The following is a 17,229-nucleotide window of genomic DNA, read 5'->3' on the forward strand; positions in this document are numbered from 1 at the left end:
TATTTTATAGCATCTCTAATCAAAAATTAATCAATTAGAGGATTGAAAAACTAAAATTAGGACTAAAATTTCTATATGTTTTAGTAAATCAAGTACAATGCATTGGTTGAATGGTAATTATAAGTGACAAAATTAGGTAAAATTATAATGTAAATATAATTATTTGATTTCAAAATTAGTCATGTTGGTGTAACCTATGAATTGTCATATAGGAAAAATAATATTTCTTTAAAACAAAAAATTTAAAGTAATTAAAAATGTTAAATACTAATAGACTCCACTAATTATAATATTAAAAATTTGAAATGTTAAGCAATCAATGGTGCCACTTGTCAGTATCAGAATTATCTAAAAACTTTCCAAAATTGCTAGTAGAATGAAAAAGAATCATAATTAAGATACTGATTTGTGTTTTTTAATTATTTTTGCAATATACTTCCATATCTTAAAAATAGACTTTATTTCCTTATTAAGGACATTTGCCCCCACGCAGGGTCGAACTACGGACCTTCAGTTTACAAGACTGACGCTCTACCACTGAGCTATAGGGACTTCGTTGACCTTAACAAAATATAATCAATTAAAAATCCAGGTATCAGAACCCAACATTCAAGGCCCAAGTTGGTACCTAAGGCTTTTTTTTATCCAATTAGGAACTTAAACTTAGCTTTAAGATTCAATTTGGCACCTAAAGTTTATTTTTGTCAAATTAGACACTTAAACCTTTTGGTCCAAATTAGTACTTGCAATAAATGACTTATTTGAACCAATTTGGACTATGAAGCCAAGTTCATGTACTAATTTGAATAAAAAAACCAAGTTCAAGTACTTATCAGATCAAAGAAAAGTTTAGGTATTAAATTGAACATTGAGTCAAATTTAGGTACCTAACTAGACAATAAAAGAAACTTTTAAGTACTAATTTTAACTTGTTATACCTCCATGCTTTTGGACTAGTGATAACATGAGAAATGACTGAAAAGACTCCCGTGAATGACTCCTCCACTCTAGCATTTGGAGGGTCACTATGTTACCAATGTCTCGAGAAGCCTACTTCCACCCTACCCTCCGTTTTCCTCTGAAGAATCCTAATTGCTCATCCTTGCAGATGAGCTATCAACTGCCTCCGAGATGGCCTTGTCTACTGACCTTCCTAAACAAGCCACCCGTTCCTCATAGCACCCGCTATTTTATTGAGAACATGACTCTTGGACCACCAAATTCCACCTAAACGTAACAACCATGAGCTGCCACTTAGAAGGAATGACAGAATGAGTTATATGACAGACATCCTTCACATGCGCAATGATGACAAGACATCCTTCTCATGCACAATGATGACAACACCTCCAATTACAGAACCTCCACTGTATATGCCATCTAACACGACGAAGAAATGATCACCTTTAAGCATTCTAGCTTCTATATTACCCTTAGCACTCACCTTTACTTCTTTGCTCACTTTCTTCTTCTAACTCTCCGCCCTGTAGGATGAACTGGCCTTCCAACACTACCACATCCTTTTTACCTACACTATTGTTGATACTCGCGTCAATATAAGCTTAAAATCAAGTGCAATTACCAAAATATATGTTTCCCAAAGAAATAATAACAATCAATAAATATTTTATTTAATTCTAACATCCGCAATACTCGCTCAATTTCTCCAGTTCTAAGTGGGGACCCCTTTCTTTACCAAAATATATAAAAATCAGTAAGACCCCTTGATACGAGATCAAAGGCCCGACAAATGCATTCCAAACTAAATGGGACCATCCAGGAGTTTGTTAGTAAGGCCTTAGATGCGTACACAAAAGAAAGGGAAAATCAAGATTTCAAATATTGGGAATCTTGGTCCAAGACACCAAATCTTGCAGCCAAAGCGCATTGGATCTCCATTACGAGCATCAACGATTCAATTTCGGTAGGAGATGGATCACAAGCCCAAATTCTTGAGGGCAAGGCCCAATAAGAAGATTCCAAGCCCAATCAAGAAATCCACCCATACTTAGTTGAAAATCAGGCCAAATTGTCAAAGTGGCCCAAGTTGTAAAGTTTTATTTTTATTTATTTATTTATTTATTTTACTTAGTTTAAATTTTTATATTCAGTCCAAGAGTCCCAAATAAAATACCCTTGGCCGAATTTCCATATTAAAATAATTAGGAGTTTTTTTTAGTTTTAGTTTTAGTTTTAGTGTTCTAATTAAATTAGGAAAACATTTGAAAGGCCTATTTATATGGCTTGGCCAGCCACCCTACATTACATTGAAAATTTCAGATTTGATTTGAGTGAAAATTCCCTTTGAGTTATTCAAGGATTTTCTCTTGAGTTTTCTTTAGAAGTTGTTTTAACAATCTTTTTGATTGTGGGAGCCATCTTCAACCTTCTTCTTGCCATTGATATTCTTTGGAGGGGAGATTAGAGCCGTTTGAAGGGAGTTGTGAGATCTTTCGGGATTTCAAGGCTTCTTAGGACTTATCTTTTAATTTCTTACTGTCAATTCTTTCTTTATTTCTGCTTGTGCCGAATCTTTATCTAATTTATTTTCTGTTCTTATTGTGTTTTCAGCCTTTTTCTATCTTAAGGAATTAGCCCAAAAATCCCCAATTTCTAGGGTTCTTGCCGATTCATCCATACTCTTTTTGGGAGAAATTAGATTGCCGAAATTTGGGGAAAACTATCTGGGTGTTCAATTGGGCAGAATCGCAATCTCTTCTAGGGTTTCAAGATTCCTTATTAACACTTATTTCTATTCTCTATTTGATTCTTTACTGTTTTGGGGATTTTATTTCAGATCTGAAAATTCAAAAATTTAATCTTTTAATTTTCTGTTTCATTTCAGATCTAATTGTTTAGGGTTTTCGTAGGAGTTTCTCGTGACTTGGCAACTCGATCTTGGTCCGCGCGCAATCCTCTATCATTTGGTATCAGATTTTGGGCGTTTTGGGTGTTCTTGGTTGATTTCTAAACTGATCTCTATTTTTTTAAAGCATAAACAGCAGTTTTACCCAGAAAAATTGTTCAAAAAAAATTCATTTGAGTGGGTAAACGTTATCCGATTGATCTGAAATTTTACATACATGTTTTTGGCAGTGTGATTGAATATAAAAAAATTATTCCCGCAAAAAAAACCAGTCAAAAAAGTCAAAAAAATCAAAAAAAGATAAAATTCAATAAAAATTTAATAAAAGGTGCAGCGGGTTGAATTTGGTGCCCAAAATTTCCAGATCAAAAATTCAATATATAAGGACACTCCAGATTTAATTTCGTGATTTTTGGAGATCGGGAACACCTCGAACGAAGTTGTCAAGTTACTCCGCAGTTTTTCGGGTTTTCTGTTTTCAGCAATTTTTATTGATTCTTAGCTGTAGGTTTTCATTTGTTTACCTTTATTCTTCCTTTACGTTATCTAACACCTTGTTTCTTGTGTTAGTAGGATTTAAACGTGTGCACAACTTCTTCCTCGGTGCAACACGAATCAATTGGTGTCTCGTCAGTTTTTGGCATCCTAGTGCAAATTAGGATTCTTTGGTAGTTTGGTTCACACTCTCTAATTGGTTGATATAAACTCTGATAAAGAACTCACAAGATTGAATTCGACCTCATTGAGAATTTGATTTTTTTCTTTTTGAGTGATTAACGGTGAGGTTTGATAACTTTTATTTTTGAGTGTTGAGTGTTTATTTTTGCAGCTTTTTTGGAAGATGTCTAAAGATGACCATAATGATACACTTATGGAAGTCCAACAACAGTTAGAAGGACACGCTGCTGCAATCACACAAATAAATGCTACCCTTCAAGCATTGAATACTACTTTGAATGAGGTACGAATGAATCAAGAACTTCAATATCGAGATCCAATCAGGGAAGATAGGAATAACCAGCCCCATAGGCGCGGCCCTCGACGTGTCCCTAGAATGGATGATGATTTTCATGATCGTGGACAACCTTCTTTGGCAAAATCGAAATTCACAATTCCCCAATTTCGTGGTAAGAATAATCCTGACGCTTATTGTGAATGGGAATCTAAGATTGAACTCATGTTTCGGTATTATAAATGTCCGGATGATGAAAAGGTAGCGTTAGCAACACTGGAATTTTCTGATTATGCATTAAGTTGGTGGACTCAACTTGGGGTAAACCGCCATCGAAATTATGAAGGTGAGATTTCGACATGGGATGAGTTGAAACAGATTATGCGTAAAAGGTTTATTCCACCTCACTACTATAGAGAAATTAAAACAAAGTTGAGAAGACTTATCCAAGGTAGTAGGACGGTGGATGAATATTTTAAAGAGATGGAGATGCTCATTCAGAGAGCTAATGTGGAGGAAGATGAAGAAACAACTATGGTTCGATTCATTGATGGTTTGAACAGGCCGATAGCTAATACATTGAGGCTACAAACTTACATTGATTTGGAAGAAGCAGTTCACAAAGCCATTGAGATCGAGCAACAATTAAAGGAACAAAGGTTTGGGTCCTTCTCTACTTCACAATATTATCGAGGTAACAATTCCAATTCTGATTTTAAGAGTTCAAAACCACCTTTTGTTACTAACAAGTTTTCTTTGAGTAATGGAAGTAAACAATCAGATTGGAAAAAAGGGGCTCCTGCAAAAACGCAAACACCGTCTAAGCAGCCCAATTTAGGTGATTCGAGTGCGAAGAGGACTCGTGAGATTGAATGCTTTAAGTGCAGAGGGCGTGGTCATTATAGTAGAGAATGCCCTAACACGAGATTACTTCTTCTAAAAGATAACGGTGAGTACACTTCCGACTCTGATAATACAGATCCAGATATGCCAGAACTTGTGGATGACAGTGATAATGGCGACGAGTTGGTCGAACCACCAAAGGAATGGGACTTTGCTAATTTTCAATGCCTTGTAGTTCGTCGAACCCTTAACATTCAGATGAAAGATGATGAGAGCCAAAGGACCAATATTTTCCATTCTCGGTGTTTTATTAAAGGTAACTTATGTTCACTCATTATTGATAGTGGGAGTTGCTCGAATGTAGTGAGTAGTTATTTGGTGGATTCTTTAAAGTTGCCTTGTACCAAACACCCTAAGCCATATCACCTTCAGTGGCTTAATGAATGTTCCGAAGTTAAAGTTACGAAACAGTCCTTGGTCACTTTTAAACTCGGCAATTATGAGGATGACATATGGTGTGATGTAGTCCCCATGCATGCGGCACACTTGCTCCTTGGACGACCTTGGCAATTTGATCGCGATGTTACACACCAAGGTAAACTTAATCGATACTCCCTTGTATTTAAAGGCAAGAAATTCACTTTTGCTCCTTTAAATCCTACTGATGTATATAAAGATCAATTAAGGATGATAAAATTTTGTAAGGGGGTAAGGGAGAAAGAGCAAGTACAAAAGACAGAGAGAAAAGAGGCTAATAGTAGTGGAAAAAGTCAAAATTTAAAAAGCCCAAAGGTGAGTGAATCCTCTAGTGGTAAAATGAGCGGAAAAAATCTTTTGGCAACAAAAAAAGATGTGAAGAGAGCCCTACTTAATAAACAGCCTTGTATCCTTGTGAGGTTTAGGCAAAATTATTTATCTTTATCTAACATTAACGAAAATTTGCCTAGTGTGTTTCAATCTCTTTTGCAGGATTATGAGGATGTTTTTAGTGAGGCCCCTAAAGGTTTACCACCTTTACAAGGGATAGAACATCAAATTGACTTAGTACCCGGAGCTTCAATCCCAAATCGACCAGCCTATAGATGCAATCCCGAGGAGACAAAGGAATTGCAAAGGCAAGTGGAGGAATTACTAGACAAAGGGTACATTCGTGAGAGCCTAAGTCCTTGTGCTGTTCCTGTCTTATTGGTGCCAAAGAAAGATGGTACGTTTCGTATGTGTGTTGATTGTCGCCCAATCAACAAGATAACGGTAAAGTATCGACACCCAATCCCTAGACTTGATGATATGCTTGATGAATTACATGGTTCAATAATATTTACAAAAATTGATTTAAAAAGCGGTTATCATCAAATTCGAATAAGGGAAGGGGATGAATGGAAAACAGCCTTTAAAACAAAATTTGGATTGTATGAATGGTTAGTTATGCCTTTCGGCCTTACTAATGCACCTAGTACATTTATGAGATTAATGAATCATGTTTTGAGGCTACATTTGAGTAAATTTGTAGTAGTTTACTTTGATGATATTTTAATTTACTCAAAGTCATTAGATGATCATGTTTTCCATGTTCTAACCGTTTTGGATATTCTACGAACTGAAAGATTATTTGCCAACCTTGATAAATGCATATTCTGTTGTGATAAACTAATATTCTTAGGTTTCATAGTTAGTGCTCAGGGTATTCATGTCGACGAGGACAAAGTTAAGGCAATTAAGGAGTGGCCGACTCCTAAATCGGTAACTGAGGTGAGATCTTTCCATGGTTTAGCCAGTTTTTATAGACGATTTGTGAAAGATTTCTCTACTATTCCTGCCCCATTGACAGAGGTTATAAAGAAATCAGTGGGTTTCAAATGGGGTGAAACCCAAGAAAAGGCCTTTCAAACTCTAAAAGCTAAGTTATGTTCTGCTCCTTTGCTTAAATTACCTGATTTTGCTAAAACTTTTGAACTTGAGTGTGATGCTTCAGGAATTGGAATTGGCGTTGTTTTAATGCAAGATAAGCAACCTATTGCTTATTTTAGTGAGAAATTGAATGGTGCACAGTTAAACTACTCGACTTATGACAAAGAACTATTAGCATTAGTTCGTGCACTTCAAGTATGGCAACATTATTTGCTGCCTAATGAGTTTGTCATACACACAGATCGCGAATCTCTTAAATGGTTAAAGGGACAAGGTAAGTTGAGTAAAAGACATGTTCGATGGGTAGAATTCATTGAAACATTCCCTTATGTGATACAATATAAAACAGGTAAAGATAATGTAGTTGCAGATGCTTTGTCTAGACGATATACTTTAATAACTACATTGAATGCTAAAGTCTTAGGGTTCGAACATATTAAGGAACTATATGATGATGATGCTGATTTCGGCCATATCTATAAGAATTGTGGACATACTGCTTTCGATAATTTTTATCTTGTAGATGGCTTTCTTTTTCGTATGAACAGGTTATACATACCAAAGTGTTCCATGAGAGACTTATTGATTCATGAGGCCCATAGTGGAGGTTTAATGGGACATTTTGGAGTGGCCAAAACACTGGATATCTTGCAAGAACACTTCCATTGGCCACATATGAAAAAGGATGTCGAAAAGGTATGTTCCAAGTGCATTACATGCAAACAAGCAAAATCTAAGGTAATGCCTCATGGCCTTTACACTCCTTTACCGATTCCTACTTCACCTTGGGTAGATTTATCCATGGACTTTATTCTAGGTTTGCCTCGAAATAAGAAAGGAAGAGATAGTATATTTGTTGTTGTTGACAGGTTCTCAAAGATGGCACATTTTATTTCTTGTCACAAAACAGATGATGCTACACATGTAGCAGACTTATTCTTTAAAGAGGTGGTAAGACTTCATGGCATCCCTAAAACAATTGTTTCTGACAGAGATGTCAAATTTCTTAGCCACTTTTGGAAGGTATTGTGGGGTAAGCTTGGTACTAAATTACTTTATTCCACTACATGTCACCCCCAAACTGATGGCCAAACTGAAGTAGTTAATCGGATCTTAGGGACTTTATTACGATCTGTTGTGGGAAAGAACATTAGAAATTGGAAAGAATGCCTACCGTTTGTTGAATTTGCATATAATAGATCTATTCATTCTACAACTGGTTATTCTCCATTTGAACTTGTTTATGGTTTTAACCCACTAACAGTACTTGATCTTGCGCCATTACCACTTGAACACATTGTTAATTTAGTTGGTGAACAGAAAGCTGAGTTGGTGAAATCCTTACATGAGCAGGCTAGGCAACGAATAGCCAAAACATATGATGCCAACACCAACAAAGCAAACAAGGGGCGCAAACGGGTTGTCCTAGAACCCAGAGATTGGGTTTGGGTCCATATGAGGAAAGAACGATTTCCTGCAAGAAGAAAGACCAAGTTGGACCCAAGGGGCGATGGGCCTTTCCAAGTACTCGAGAGGATCAACGATAATGCCTATAAAATTGATCTACCTGGTGAGTACAATGTAAGTTCTACTTTTAATGTGGCTGACTTGTCCCCATTTGATTTTTCAGATTCGAGGTCGAATCTTTTTGAGGAAGGGGGAATGATACGAGATCAAAGGCCCGACAAATGCGTTCCAAACTAAATGGGACCATCCAGGAGTTTGTTAGTAAGGCCTTAGATGCGTACACAAAAGAAAGGGAAAATCAAGATTTCAAATATTGAGAATCTTGGTCCAAGACACCAAATCTTGCAGCCAAAGCGCATTGGATCTCCATTACGAGCATCAACGATTCAATTTCGGTAGGAGATGGATCACAAGCCCAAATTCTTGAGGGCAAGGCCCAATAAGAAGATTCCAAGCCCAATCAAGAAATCCACCCATACTTAGTTGAAAATCAGGCCAAATTGTCAAAGTGGCCCAAGTTGTAAAGTTTTATTTTTATTTATTTATTTATTTATTTTACTTAGTTTAAATTTTTATATTCAGTCCAAGAGTCCCAAATAAAAGACCATTGGCCGAATTTCCATATTAAAATAATTAGGAGTTTTTTTTTAGTTTTAGTTTTAGTGTTCTAATTAAATTAGGAAAACATTTGAAAGGCCTATTTATATGGCTTGGCCAGCCACCCTACATTACATTACAATTACATTGAAAATTTCAGATTTGATTTGAGTGAAAATTCTCTTTGAGTTATTCAAGGATTTTCTCTTGAGTTTTCTTTAGAAGTTGTTTTAACAATCTTTTTGATTGTGGGAGCCATCTTCAACCTTCTTCTTGCCATTGATATCCTTTGGAGGGGAGATTAGAGCCGTTTGAAGGGAGTTGTGAGATCTTTCGGGATTTCAAGGCTTCTTAGGACTTATCTTTTAATTTCTTACTGTCAATTCTTTCTTTATTTCTGCTTGTGCCGAATCTATATCTAATTTATTTTCTGTTCTTATTGTGTTTTCAGCCTTTTTCTATCTTAAGGAATTAGCCCAAAAATCCCCAATTTCTAGGGTTCTTGCCGATTCATCCATACTCTTTTTGGGAGAAATTAGATTGCCGAAATTTGGGAAAAACTATCTGGGTGTTCAATTGGGCAGAATCGCAATCTCTTCTAGGGTTTCAAGATTCCTTATTAACACTTATTTCTATTCTCTATTTGATTCTTTACTGTTTTGGGGATTTTATTTCAGATCTGAAAATTCAAAAATCTAATCTTTTAATTTTCTGTTTCGTTTCAGATCTAATTGTTTAGGGTTTTCATAGGAATTTCTCGTGACTTGACAACTCGATCTTGGTCCGAGCGCAACCCCGTATCACCCCTCCAACTTGCAAAAGAATACAGGGTAATGGGTTGCTTATCCATCGCCAAGTCCAATCATTTTATCAAAACCAGACAATTTCTAGTCCAAATCAAGTGCCATGCCAGTGGTTTTTCACTATCAATATGAAAAAAGTGCACAAGACAATGAGGTGTAAGATGAAATCTGTAGCCACACACCAGATCAGATTATGAAAGGCGTGGACCTTTTTTCCCTAGGAAACAAAATGTAGCAAAGATTTGATCAAAGATGTACCTGTATTTTCATGTGTGAACATGAGCTTCTCACATGTATTAAAGTTAATTTGATTTGATGCAAATTGCAAACTGTGGATGAATCTTTTTCAAATGTTGAAACAGCAAGTGGGATTTTTTATTTACACATCATCATCCATTGAAAATAAAGACACAAAGAGGGGGGGGGGGGCAGGAATTTTTCCATACCCCCCCCCCCCACAAGTTGTTTGTCAGGTTTTAAATTATGTACAACACAAGGGAATTTTTTCTCTAAAGGCACATATCAGCTTAAGGGTCAGCTTTTCCAGCTATTTCCTCGTCATCCGAGGCAGCATATTCGTCATCGCTTAGTTCTTCATCACTGGACTTCTCTTCAGGGGCTGCTCCAATGTCTTCTGGCTTGGCATACTTCTCACAATACTCTGAAATGCCAAAAAAATACAAAAACCATACATTGAAAGGACGCATGTTGCAATAGAAGTAAACTTGCTTATCATGCTTTGAAAGAACAATGAATTGCAACGCCGGTAAACCCTTTAAAGCGGTTGTCACGGTTTGTCAGTCCTAATGTATTAAAGATGTGAGAAAGTAGGTGAAATGGAATGACCACAACAAATAGGTCAAGTGGGTCTATCTATTGCCAGCTACCATTTATCTACTTGGACTGAAAATGGCCTATTATTAAAGCATCATCTCCCTTTTCCAAATACAAATACGTCAGAAATCTCATATAGTCTATAACCCAATATAAGAAAAGTAGCCAAAAAATGCAAACAAAGGACAGCCAATGGTAATAGATAACAAGCTTAAACTTCAACTCTCTCTCTAAGTATTGATAACAAGTTTGCCATGAATATAAAAGAAAAAAAAAAACGATCTCTCCAAACCCTTAAGGAATATTTTTCCTATATTGATCAATGCTGGGTTCATTCTTGTTCCTCTTATAGTTATGACTAAGAGTTAATTCAATCATTTATGAAGTTACAGACAACCAAACCATTGGAAATGATCTTCACAATTCCAGAGTACTTAACTCACATTATGCACCATATCTGCATCCCTCTAAGCCAGTAGAAGATGAAGTAAAATGTTTTCCACATGGTTCAAAGAGATTAAACACATCCTAAATTTCAATTTGCATCATGACTATCCTAAAGTGATATTGCAAATAACTTAAAACACGAAACAGAAACAGAACAAAAGTTTCTTCCACTTATAGCAAGGATATGATAACTCGAAAAGAAAAGCAAAATAGCAAATGGTCCATAAGCATCCTTTAAAATGGCATGTATGGACAAGTCAAAAAAGTGGTGCAAATGGCTGGAGGACAGATAAGAAGGAGTTGTGAATACAAAACAAAGAAATGTGGAAAAAGTACTATGGAGGCCCCTGTACTAAGAGTCAGATTGTATTTTGCCTCCTTTACTCAAAAAAGAGCAAAGTAATCCTTGTACATTAGATCAAAGAGTAAATTAGTCATTTCTATTAAAAGTTTCATCCATTTTTACTTTTAAAAACTGGCTTAGCTGACAAAATAACCAAACAGTTACACGTTGTGTGCCACTTGTACCTCCTTTTGACGTACAAGGACCAATTTTTTGCAGTAGAAATCAATAGAATTTTTAACAGAAAGGCCAGTTTGTTATTTGATCTAATGTACAATGACTAATTTGCTCTTTGTTTTAGTAGAAGAGGCAATATGCAATTTGACTCCTAGTACAGGGGCCTCCATGGTACTTTTACCAAGAAATGTTACTATAGTACAGGTGATCTTCAAACATCGAGAACTGCTACCAATATCAACCTTTTTCAACTAAATGGAATAAAACATGTGAAAAACAATATCGTGATGCCAAGGCATTTAGAAACAAAAACTACAACTGGTTTAGACTAAGATGAAATCAATTGTCGGTGCTGCACTGTTGCCCATTTTAGACTGATGCTAAAGTTCAAGATTGTTGACAACTCAAAAAAATGGCCACTAGTGAGTACAAAGTAAATAGGGAAGTAGTTGAATGCCACTTGATAAAACAATTTACGCACTCAAATCATTAAGATTGACATGGCCATAATTGGCTTCATTAAAGCACGAAATCCGAATAAATACCTTAACTTTAGTGCTAAGAATTCTAATGAAAAAGAAATTACACAAACAAAATATAAAAGCTTGAGCAGAAATGCTACCTTTCACTCTTTGTTCATAAGATGTACGATCACGCATCATAAGTGCAGCAGCTTCTCCATTCAATGGATCCGATGGATTGGGATATAAAAGAAGTTGAGGAAGGAACACTTCAAACACATTCACCAAATCTGGAATCGAACATAAAGGCGAAAAACAAATACATAATTGATTGTCAAGTTCCAAGAGTATATTATTAATTGCACCATGAAGAAAACCAAAATTTTTTTAGAAATTTACCAAACATGGGGCTCCAAGTTTGATTAATGACATCCAAACAAACTGAACCAGACCTGATAAATCAATTTAATGATAAATAGAACATTTTTTTAAAGTGTTAAAAACCAGTTACTTCATACAAGTTAATACTACAAATATGGAAAAAAGTTAACATTCAAAAAAGAAAAAAAAAAACAAAAACAAAAACTAACATTTCATCAACATTTGGGTGGTAGATCTTGTTTATAAAGCCAATTGATGGAGATTTATAAGGATAAGCATCTGGAAGTTCCACCCTTATCTTCCACACACCACCATGATAAGGACCTGTCATGTATGAATAATTAAAAAAAATGATAATCAACCTTATTTAGAACCAAAAATCTATAAACAAACCTCATCATCATTCAGAAAAATTCAATGAACTAAAAACACAAAATGGGCAACTCATATATAAGAAGCCAATAAGTACCGAAGATGGTGATAGATGTTAATCCTTTTCAAAATATCAAAATCATCAAAACTTCAAAATCCCAATAACAATAACAGAACATGTAAAAAAAAGGGGGGAAAAAGGGTAAAGAAATAATATTTACTATCTTTTGGTCCATTGAATTCAACATAAAATTCTTGCATGCCATCGTTGATCATCTCCACCTTATAATCACTCATCATCCTATAAAAAAACCCAAAAAATTAAGTAAAACAAAAAAGACAAACTTCTGTTGAAGATTATTTTTTTTTAAAACGGGGGATTTACAGTTTCATCAAGTCCATCTCTCGGCGTTTGCTTGGAGAAGACATTTTTTTTTCTTAGAGAAAAGAGGAAACCAAATGAGAAGAGAAGAGAAGAGAAATGGGATTTCTTCACAAAGAAACGCAAACCCCAAAAGTGGTTTAGACATCAATGAATGAATCCAGGACTTCATTTATATATATGTGTGTAGTCACCGCCGTAATGCAGTAATTTTTTTCTTTTAACGAAGAAAGGAAGCAAATTTTGATTTTTTATGGGTAAATTACAACTGATGCCATTAAATTATTAGTAAAATTATATTTTAGTAACTCAACTTTAAAAAGTTACAAAAGTGTTATTGAACTAGCCGAAAGTTTTTTTCTTAAATCGTTGGGTTGTTAAGCTTTTTTTTTTTAAGTTCGATTAGCGAGTTCCAAGCAATGATTTGAGGATCGATACCGTAGATCAGTTGTCCATCAACAAGTAGAAGAACATACCTTATATCTAAGTATATCTGACAATCAGTGTCAGAGATCAGAGAATAAAGAAGTTTGAATTTTGGTTAACAGATTTGTGATGCTCAAAGTTATTTTATGAAAAAAATTGAATTGTAGTAGAGAAGGGAATGTGAGCTTTTGATTGGTGCAGGAAATGCAAAGAGAGAAGGTTATACAACAACGATTTTAATAATCAAATGACTTAAATTAGAGTCTTTTAATAGTTTGGTGACCATTTTGTAACTTTTTGAAGTTGAGTGCCCAAAACTAAAACTTAAACTTATTAATAGTTTAGTGACTTTGGGTGTAGTTCACCCTTTATTTTTTTATTTTAATTTTGGTTAAATTTTGCTATTAATCATTGTACTTTAATTTGGTCAATTTAGTCCCTGTGTTTTTCAAGTTTTAAATTTTCAAAATTCACCAAACTATAACTATTAAATTTATCAAATTAAGTTTTACTATTTTGTAAAATCTGGGGTGCCAAACATATCATCATATATATAATGTTTAGAGAGGAATTAAATTCGTAACTTTTACAAAGTATAAGGACTAATATTGAATTTTTAGAGAGGATGTTAGTTTTTCTTTTCTTTTCTTTTTAAAGGTATTATTTAAATTTTCTTCTCTTTCACATAACACGGCATCGTTATAAAAATAATGTTGAAGAGAAGTAAGACGTGGACCTGACTCGAAATTAATATATTCTTTCACATATTATTTGTTTGTTTATGATTATTGGAATAATTAATAACTTTAAAAATTCAGTTATCTCCATAATTTTCTCCCACCATTTTTTACTTTTAATTTAAACCTCATAAATATTGTTTTCTTTAATTTAAGTCAAAATTTGGTATTGCCGATTGAGTATTAGTTCGATTGGTATAAGTATTATTGTTAATACAGTTAGACGTGGGTTTGAGGGCGTTGAAACTCATTATCCTCTCATTTATAGGTTGGGTAAGGACTATGAGTAGTTTTAGGTATTGTGTCAAATATATGATCAGAACCTGTAATTAGATTATTAAAAAAAATATCAAAATTTGGTATTTGATGAGAAAATATTTGTATTAATTCAAATGACAAAAGTTAGAATGAAGAAAAAAAATAAATATCAAATGACATCATTATCAATGTTGTTGATATTCAAATACTTAAATTTTACTACATGTAGGTTATGGGTAGAGGTACTCATGGGTCGAGCCAAGTTTAAGTATAATGTTAACATACTTTATGCTTGTCCGAGCCCGGCTCGGTCTAAAATCTGAGCCTAAATTTTTGTCCAAACTAGTCAATATTTACAAAAACCTAACTCATGCTATTTCATGCCCGCCCATATTATTTTTAAAATTTTTTATTTTATTTTAATATTTAATAATTTTATATAATTTTTATTTATAAAATGTCATTTTAATATTTTTTTAATGTTTACATTAGAGTAGTATTATATATTTAATATAAATTTATTTTTTTATGTATTCTAAATTACATAATATATAAAAATAAAATAATATAAAATATTATAAACTTAAAACTGGTTTGGCCGAGCCCGGGCCTTGAATGTTCAAGCATGAGCCCGACCCATATTTTAAATGGGCATAATTTTTTTGCTCAAGCCTATTTTTCGGGCCTAATATTTTTGCCCAAAACCCTCCCGAATTTCAGGCAGGCCATCGGGCCTGGGCGTGTAGCCCGACCCATGAACAAGTCTAGTTATGAGTTTAGTATTTATGCTCTAATTTAGTCAGTTTTAATTTTTATATTTTTGAATTTTAAAATATCAGTTTTAATTCAAAACACTAACTGCTAAATTAAATAATTTTCAAAATCTTATACAACAAATATATTATCACAAATGTAATGTCATGTAAACTTACTATTTCCACACAATACTTATAAAATAACATGTTTATTTATATAATAGATTTAATGACCACCGTTTAAGTTATAATTAAAATTTCGAGATTAAAAAAATATTGAAATTAAAAATGAATAAATTGGTAAATAGGATTAAATTCACAAATTACAAATAGTATGAGATTAATAATTGAATTTGACCTGAAGGATTAACAAGTATAGGTCATCACTAAAATTTTAAAATTCAAAAAGTACATCAAGAAAAAAAATGATCAAATTAGAGTATAAAGATTTAAGTCTAGTTTGATAAACCATCGAGAAAATTAATATTTTCAATGATTTAATAATTTACCCATACTTGATAATCTAAAATTAAAACAACTCTGTAAATTTTTTGAATAAAAAAAGTGTGAAAAATATTGAGTAGATAATAGCTACTTATCACTTAATAGAGAATATTTTCAATTAATTCAAATTTATTTTTATTTGTTTTAATATTATATTATCCTATGAAAACTTTACATTTAAATTTATTTTTTTGTTTAGAATATGATAAAATGTTCAAAAATTAAGGATAAAATGTAGAATATATTTTTATAATTTAAAATCTATATTTATCAAATAACCTAATTATATTCCGTAATTAATTTTAAAAAATATATCAATCAAATTCAATACTTAAATTTTCAGCAATTAATTTTTTTAGTTTATCAAACAATACCCGACTCCACAATTTACATATAGGGGTGAAACTAGAATTTTTTTATCGGGAGGGACAAAAAGTAAATTATAAATGTTTGGGGTTAAAATACATTTTTACCACTATATTAACTTATAATCTTACTATTTTTTAAAGGACTAAACCAACCACCCCAGTGGCGGAGCCAATGGGGGCAAACAGGGCCCAACCCCCTAAAATAAAAAAAATTCCATTTAGATTCATCTATAATTTATAAAATTTTAAATTAGTAATGATAAATTTACACTTTGACCTTCAAAAAATAATAAAAATTTGATTTAATCATTAAAATGATAAATATACAGATTATTAAAATGGTGAAATTATATTTTTACTATCGTAAAAATATACAATTTAATTTTGACCAAAAAAATTTTTATAGCTTCGCACCTGACCCACCCTACTAACTCCACCAATGTTTACATAGAATATACAAACTAGTATAAAAATTGACCTTAGGCAATAGATTTTGAAATTAGGCAAAATGATTAAAATTCTTTTTACTGATAAAAGTGAGTTAGTTAATAATTTATTGAGCTTAATACATAACCATATAAGTGGATCAATGAAAATATAAGTTACAGTTGATTTTCAATATTTATTTACTTTTATTGATGACTTCAATAAATATGAATAATTAGAAAAAAAAAGTGATAAAAAGATCTGATTAAAACAATATAGGAAGGTTCAATTAAAATAATTTAAAAATTAAATGCATAGTAATTATTTAATTTAAATAAGATTTTAAGATAAGATGAAGAAGGGGAAAGATAGGAATAACATTAATTGGAGCATCAATATTCCACATGGCTTGTATTTGAACATTCTTTAATATCTTTTATATATATATTTATAAATAAATGCGAAGTATTCACTTTAATTGATTAATATTTTAATAATTTAATTATTAATTTTTTAAATATATTTTTAGTTAATATGGATGTAATTTTTTTAATTGATTTAAAATATTATTTATGTTAATATATATTTAACGGTTAATTTTTTTATATAAAATAAATCGTTTAAAAATTTTAATTTATATCAAAATTAATATTCAGAATTTATCTGGATGAAATATAAAATATAACGATTAAATTATTAAAATATTAATCGTAATTTACTTAAGGATTTAAGTTGATTCGTTTAAATAAATAAATATTGGAATGCATCTTTTGACGTCACCTTATTTAAAAGTTTAAATAATATTGAAAAGTTTAAATATATACAATCTTATTTATTATGATGTTCATCCCAACCGGCACGTTATCCTTTTGTACTCTATTTGGACTTGCAAACACCGAAAATTGTGTTTTCCGATACAATA

The 17,229-nt window shown here is 32.7% G+C and overlaps 1 protein-coding gene and 1 non-coding gene across 2 annotated transcripts; both read right to left on the minus strand.

Annotated features, from left to right (window-relative positions):
* Nucleotides 1–480: 480 nt before the first annotated feature.
* Nucleotides 481–552, minus strand: TRNAT-UGU (transfer RNA threonine (anticodon UGU)). Its single transcript has one exon. It is a non-coding gene; the product is annotated as a tRNA-Thr (tRNA).
* A 9,235-nt stretch (nt 553–9,787) lies between these two features.
* LOC107963796 (ubiquitin-conjugating enzyme E2 5) lies at nt 9,788–12,997 on the minus strand. Its single transcript, XM_016900271.2, has 6 exons — nt 12,837–12,997; nt 12,673–12,752; nt 12,289–12,403; nt 12,098–12,150; nt 11,860–11,988; nt 9,788–10,097 (listed from the first exon to the last, which is right to left on the minus strand). Exons 1-6 carry the CDS (start codon nt 12,878–12,880, stop codon nt 9,964–9,966), a joined length of 555 nt encoding a protein of 184 aa, XP_016755760.1. The 5' UTR covers nt 12,881–12,997; the 3' UTR covers nt 9,788–9,963.
* Nucleotides 12,998–17,229: the final 4,232 nt, after the last annotated feature.

The sequence above is a fragment of the Gossypium hirsutum genome, chromosome A03, assembly GCF_007990345.1.
Source record: "Gossypium hirsutum isolate 1008001.06 chromosome A03, Gossypium_hirsutum_v2.1, whole genome shotgun sequence".
In the NCBI taxonomy this organism is placed as follows: domain Eukaryota; kingdom Viridiplantae; phylum Streptophyta; class Magnoliopsida; order Malvales; family Malvaceae; genus Gossypium; species Gossypium hirsutum.

Excerpts from the sequence above, each read along its gene's own strand:
- LOC107963796 (XM_016900271.2), bottom strand. The coding sequence starts at position 12,880 with ATGTCTTCTCCAAGCAAACGCCGAGAGATGGACTTGATGAAACT. Across the intron at positions 12,753-12,836 it reads GAGATGGACTTGATGAAACT|GATGATGAGTGATTATAAGG; the intron begins GTAAATCCCCCG and ends GTTTTTTTATAG. Across the intron at positions 11,989-12,097 it reads AACTTGGAGCCCCATGTTTG|ATTTGGTGAATGTGTTTGAA; the intron begins GTAAATTTCTAA and ends GTTCGATTCCAG.